The following is a 6,000-nucleotide window of genomic DNA, read 5'->3' on the forward strand; positions in this document are numbered from 1 at the left end:
ATCATGGAGTGCGAGGACCAAAGATGCCTAGGTCTTTTCCTCCTAGAGCTCCAGAGGAGCCACACAGCACTATTGCAAGACAAGAGGCCAGCCATGCAGATGTATAGTATACTATGACATACAAGGACAGTACCACTACCTCTTCCATGATGGTTTTGGACCTCCTTGTTGCATCATAGAGTACAAGGACAAAAGATGCCTAGGTCTTTTCCTCTTAGAGCTCTAGAGGAGCCACACCACTACTACGAGACAAGAGCCTAGCTCACCTAGAGGGACCCACACAACAAGCAATGATAGATTTTTTTCCCCAAATCCCGACCCTACTAACACTACTAGCCTTACAAAGATAGAGCCACGCAGTGAGATACCTCCCGTTCCATGCCATGGAGTTGCATTGGATAGATCCATTTCACTTTCTCGAGCATGACAACCCCATCTACTAGGACCATGTCCAAGGAGGTTGCACCACATTGGGATCAAAGCCATTATCACAAGGCACCGAAGACTCACAATCAAGCATATCAGTGGAGTAATTAGGGACCGCATGATAGCTAAGATCATATATAAACCTTGAGATTAGCTACAACCTAAAATCTTCACCACATTTTTTTGAACATAGTTTTGTCAAATTTGGGTTTCCTTTTCTTTCTACCAACGGGACAACACTAGACGTGGTTCTACTCTGGCAAAGTCCCAATGTAAAGTCATTCTTAGAATTATTTCAAAGGCCACTTTGGATTTTCTCATAGGCCACATTGGCCTTATGTAGACAGTAATCTCTCTCTCTCTCTCTCTCTCTCTCTCTCTCTCTCTCTCTCTCTCTCTCTCTCTCTGTGTGTGTGGCATTTTTACCAACATTAAATGCTGGCGGACATATTTTTGGCCCCAGATTTCAAGTCGACTAGTCTTTGGGAGATTTAGCTATTTATAGCCATTTCCCACTTGGCAGTCATATATAGAGTCAATGTTCCTTCATATTGTTGAGGAGCCTTATTCACTGGTTGCCTCATCTTTTGAGAGGCCTTGGTTGGTTGATAGTAGAGCTTCTAGTCATATGACTCCACAAGGTGATTTGTTGTAGGATCTTTGCCCTTCAAAGGGTTCACTCACCATTGGTGACATTGTTTTGGTGCTTATTTATGGTGTTGGCACTTTGCCTTTATTCCCCGACCACGTGTCAAGCTTCCTTTCACATGCCCTTTATGTTCCGGATTTGGGCTTTCCACTCCTCTCAATTTATGGCCTTACAAGGCTTGGTACTCGGGTTGCCTTCACCAAGCAAGCCGTTTGTATTGAGGATTCTACTACAGGGGCTATTGTCGCAACAAGTTGGCAGGAGAGCAAGCTTTATAGGCTCTATTCCCCTTCTCTTATGCGGGATCCTCCATGGCAGTTGTCTATTGCTACACCTGTTCCCATTGGTACACCATCTTTTCCACAAGTTCCTTCCCATCCCCCACCCTCTCCTCTGGTGGTTCCCTCCTATCTCCCATCCCTTTCAAAGGGGAACGATCTCCGTGATGTGGTTGTGGATTTCCTAGCCCCTAGTGTTTCAAAGGAGGTTTCCTAGGATTATGAGGAGCTTCTTCATCAATAGTCTTTCTCGACAAACTTCATCGACATTGGCATTGCTCTTGCCACCCCAAGAACCATTTCTTCCTTGGCCCTTTGCCACATCCAAGATCTGAGAGGGGGTGTTAGCAGTCATGTTTGTCATGCCTTGTCATCTCTTGCCTATGAAGCTCAAGATGAGGACTTTAGGAGCTCGTCTATCATTTCTTTTAAGTGAGGAGGTAGCTCATTCTAGAGCACTCAACTATTGCATTTCAATGCATTTTCTCCTCCAGTCAGGATTTTATGTGCATTTTCTGCGCAGATTCTGCAATCTTCAGCCTACCTCACCTGTTGGACATTGTCCACCCTTTTCAGGATTTTTTTGAGTATTTTTGGCATTTTTACTGGCATTAAATGCTGGTCAGCCATATTTTTGCCCCAAGATTTCAGGTTGGCCACTTTTTGGGATATTTGGTTGTTCATAGCGTGCTGCCATCATCATCAGCCTGATCTAGTGCCCTCACTGACATTGTGGGCTGTGTGCAGGTACTGATCAATCCTCCTCCTGTATTCAGCATTTGTTCCTTGTTCAGTGCAGGTTTCTTTTCTTCTTTTCTTATAGATTGTCTCTCTTGCTTCCTCTGTGTTCGAGTTCCTTCTTCTGTTGCACTCTCGCAAATGACAGCATATTAGAGAGGTCTCATAATGCTGATTTAAACTTTGGGGTGGTAATAGACTAGCTCACTAAGATTATAATATTTGTTGGAATATAATGATGGAGCTTTTGCCTCTGGCAGGACATAGATTGTCAATTGCTCCTCAAATAGTTTGTCTAAGCCTAATGGAGATGATTGTGCCAGCCATGGAGTGTTGGTAGGAGTATCATGATACTTTTTCCAAGAGAGAATTAATTTGCCAATGAGTACAAAGTCCTAAGACCAAACTTCCACCGATCCTTGAGAGCTTAAGAAACTACTCAAATCATAATTCAATCTTCAAATTAGTTAGTTTATGTCCCTGGAATTTGACAAGGTCAAGCAAGATACTATTAGAACAGAAGAAAAGCAAAAGAAAAAACATCGTCCGTTTTGAGGACAAAAGATGGAACCTTTGCTGCTGTTGATTTCTAGAAGAATTGTCTCCACGATCTTTCCTTCCACAAGTGCGACTTCTCACCAAGCATACTAGGGGCCTTTGTAAGCTCAAGTACGGTTCATAGTTCTCTATCCATTCACAGCCTTCTCCTAGGTAAACCTTGTAGGTTTACCAAACGGGCATTTCCCAGTTGATCCAGCAGCTTCTTCAAGGCATCTATCTAATTATGCCTCAAGTTGAATGCGTATATTCATAAGGAATGGACACTTGGGATGATTGTATACCTTCACAGCTTAATTTACTACGGTTGATTCGGATAATCACAATACAGTTTCCTAAGTTTCAGGTACTTCTAGAGTGATGGTAACTGTCATGGGTTACAGAACTATTTGTCAAAACTTGGAACTTTCTAGCAGGTCTTTAAACAGCCGGTTGCAAGTGAGCAGTGCAACTAAGGATATCTGCAATTTCAGTGGGGACTGTAACCCACCGGGCTTCACAAGATGAACTTGGATGTTTCACATTAAGCATAGAAAGACAACTGAGGCTTTTTAATGGGCCTAAAATTGTGCAGGAACAGTACATATTTGAGAGTTTAAAGCAGTTCTTGAGGACACATGAATTGTTTGTTGGACCAGGTCATATTCAAGATGAGGACAGGTTTAACCCAGCAAAAGGAAAGAATGTATGCATGATTACATAACGTATTATTGTGTGTATGCATTCATGGGCATGTAAATAGCATCAGAAATGTGCATCCACAGAGAATAAAAGAGAAAGGCTATGGCATTTGATGCTTAACTAGAAAAAAAATGTAAATAGATTGAAGAAATAGAGATTTTGAAAATAAAATGCTAGTGCAATTGACGCTTAGCTGAAACTAGAATGTTCAGATAGGTTGAGCAACGCTAAAGGCATTTGATGCTTACCCAAAATGAGTGGCACTCGAGTATCCATGCGATCAGCGACATAGTTTTTCACAATGTGCAAAACTAGAGTCACAAAAATACGCTGATAATCAGCACATGTTCACTCATTTAAAGAATCTAACAGATTCAGTTCAAGCACCAATGGAGGCTGAATATAAGGTAAGTATACTCACCGATCTTTTCCTGCACAAGCAAAAGGATGAATAAAAGCTATGCCACATCATATACAAAATCGTGATCAAGCAAAAAAAAAAAACTTGCAGCATACCATGAAGGCAGGCGCTATATAATAGTCTCCTTGCAAGTGCTCAAAGGAACGCGTCACTTTCTGCCGGTAGGTGAAAACTATGTCGGCTGATAACATCATCATGCCCTTAATCAGCGTCAAGATGACACAAAAGCTAACAAATTGGCGAAAATAGGCATCAATGTTACAACATACAATGTGCTGCAACAAATTACTTGAGGCTTGGGGCACTGAACGTACAGTCCTTTCCCAAGAAGTCCCCAACGAACAGGTGATCGATGAGGCCCTGCCTTGCTCCAACGGAGATATTCATGTTGGAGGCTTCACTGCCGAGCCGGTACAAGTAATCCTTGCCCTCCGAATCCTTGGCGTCCCAGGAAGATTGGAACTCTTTCGGCCTCCTTTTCCTCGACGAATTGTCTTCTTCAAGCTTCCCGTTGTCCAGATTATTCTTTTCCAAATTATTCGTATCCATGGCTTCAGTGCCTGCGGAAGATGCTTCCTGTTTGTCTGATACAAGATCGCCGGAGGATGATGATGATGCGCTTACTCGCATTGAAAGCGTGCGGGAGGCACAATGTGTTCTGCAGGTCTGTTGTCCTCGTGTCTTCGCGAGAACACATGACGGCTTCGCATGATGGAAAGATGATGACAGGAAACGAGGTTGAAGGGGGGAAGATGCAGCCTGTGAGAGGCGACAATAAGAGGAACCGAAGGCATTCATGTCGCGGACAGAAAGCTCACTCTAGACCTTGTCCTGCGCCCTACCTGGCGAACGGAAACATTTTAAGAGAGAGACACTCACGGGAGGGGGAGAGAGAGAGAGAGAGAGAGAGAGAGAGGCTTCAGCGCGAGGAGGATCGAAATTGTGGCGCCACTTGTGGTTGTAAACGAGTGCTCTCTTTCAGGTATACGATTGACCACAAATCGCCACGTGTCATTGTCTCGTCACCTAAGAACTAGTCACGTGAGGTTGAGGATTGAAACTCACTCCTAGGCATTAGAGCCGAGTCACACCTTGAGACATGGAGAGAGAGAGAGAGAGAGAGAGAGAGAGAGAGAGAGGCTTTAGTGCGAGGAGGATTGAAATTGTGGTGCCACTTGTGGTTATATACAAGTGCTCTCTTTCAAGTATGCGATTGACCACAAGTCGCCATGTGTCATAGCCTTCTCACCTAGGAACTAGTCACGTTGAGGTTGAGGATTGAAACTCACTCCTAGGCATTAGAGCCGAGTCACACCTTATGTAAAATCAACTTGCACAAGTTCTACATGTGAAGTCACACACAGAGTACGTGCTACGCTTTTGGATGTGTAGGAAGTAAAAGATGTTACATGTAGTATCTTACTTAAGCCTCATACTTGCTATGAAAGGGACTAACTCGCTTATTAAACATTGGAAAAGTCTAGTCATGACCTATGTGTGGCATGACATTAAGAGCCAAAGTCTTAAATCGATAATAGATTTACTCACCTTGATCTCTTTGAAAAAGGAACTTCTCAAAATCAATTTAACACCCTCAAAAATGAGGGTACTACATTTACTTGCTTATGTGGATATTATATGAGGGTCCATCGTGCTTATATCTACTCATGGCCATTACACTCTATTTGCAACTAGTCTCCAACGTAGGTTAAGTGACCTACGTGGGGCTAGCTTCTTAGAGCATCATCACATAAGCATATGTCTGGAGATTTCAACTTGCAAAAAAGTGAAGATCTTTTGCATGGCCATTGAAACATAAGCAACTTCTCATGTTGCAACAACGGTCGTCGACTCAAATGTAGGTAAAATAGATTATTTTGGATTATATCTTTTGATTTACCTACTTCAATGTATATAGTTGATGAAAGCAGAGATCTAGGCAAGCTTTTAATTTTCAAGCTAGCAAGTGTGTATAATTTTCTTTGTGCAAGGATCAACACTATCATTCATTTTGAAGCTTTGAGCTTCAATAAGAGAGTTTTAATTGTCCAATATAAACCACTTCACCATCCCAACTATATATTTTCTTAGTGCATGCTAGTACTTTAAAATTTATGACATTATCACAACGCCTCAGTAATGGCACCCTTACCCTACAGATACGTGTCAAATGGCATGGAAAATGTCACGTCTATAGAAGGCTTAAAAACTTCATAATTTTCCTCAAATATATGTGATGTTGACATCCA

General features: G+C 42.4%; 1 protein-coding gene across 1 annotated transcript in view; it reads right to left on the reverse strand.

The window, feature by feature from the left end:
* LOC148034741 (P-loop containing nucleoside triphosphate hydrolases superfamily protein) overlaps positions 1–4,692 on the reverse strand; it is a 57,618-nt gene extending 52,926 nt beyond the window's left edge. Inside the window, exons 1-4 of the mRNA XM_087679697.1 lie at positions 4,066–4,692; positions 3,847–3,932; positions 3,752–3,761; positions 3,579–3,641 (exon numbers count right to left, since the gene is read on the reverse strand). Coding sequence (XP_087535823.1) covers positions 3,579–3,641; positions 3,752–3,761; positions 3,847–3,932; positions 4,066–4,549 — 643 coding nt within the window. The 5' untranslated portion in view covers positions 4,550–4,692. The remainder of the gene's footprint in view (positions 1–3,578; positions 3,642–3,751; positions 3,762–3,846; positions 3,933–4,065) is intronic.
* Between the last annotated feature and the right edge of the window lie 1,308 nt (positions 4,693–6,000).

This window comes from Lygodium microphyllum, chromosome 6 (genome assembly GCF_053477565.2).
Source record: "Lygodium microphyllum isolate KBCC chromosome 6, Lygodium_microphyllum_v1.1.10, whole genome shotgun sequence".
NCBI classification, from domain to species: domain Eukaryota; kingdom Viridiplantae; phylum Streptophyta; class Polypodiopsida; order Schizaeales; family Lygodiaceae; genus Lygodium; species Lygodium microphyllum.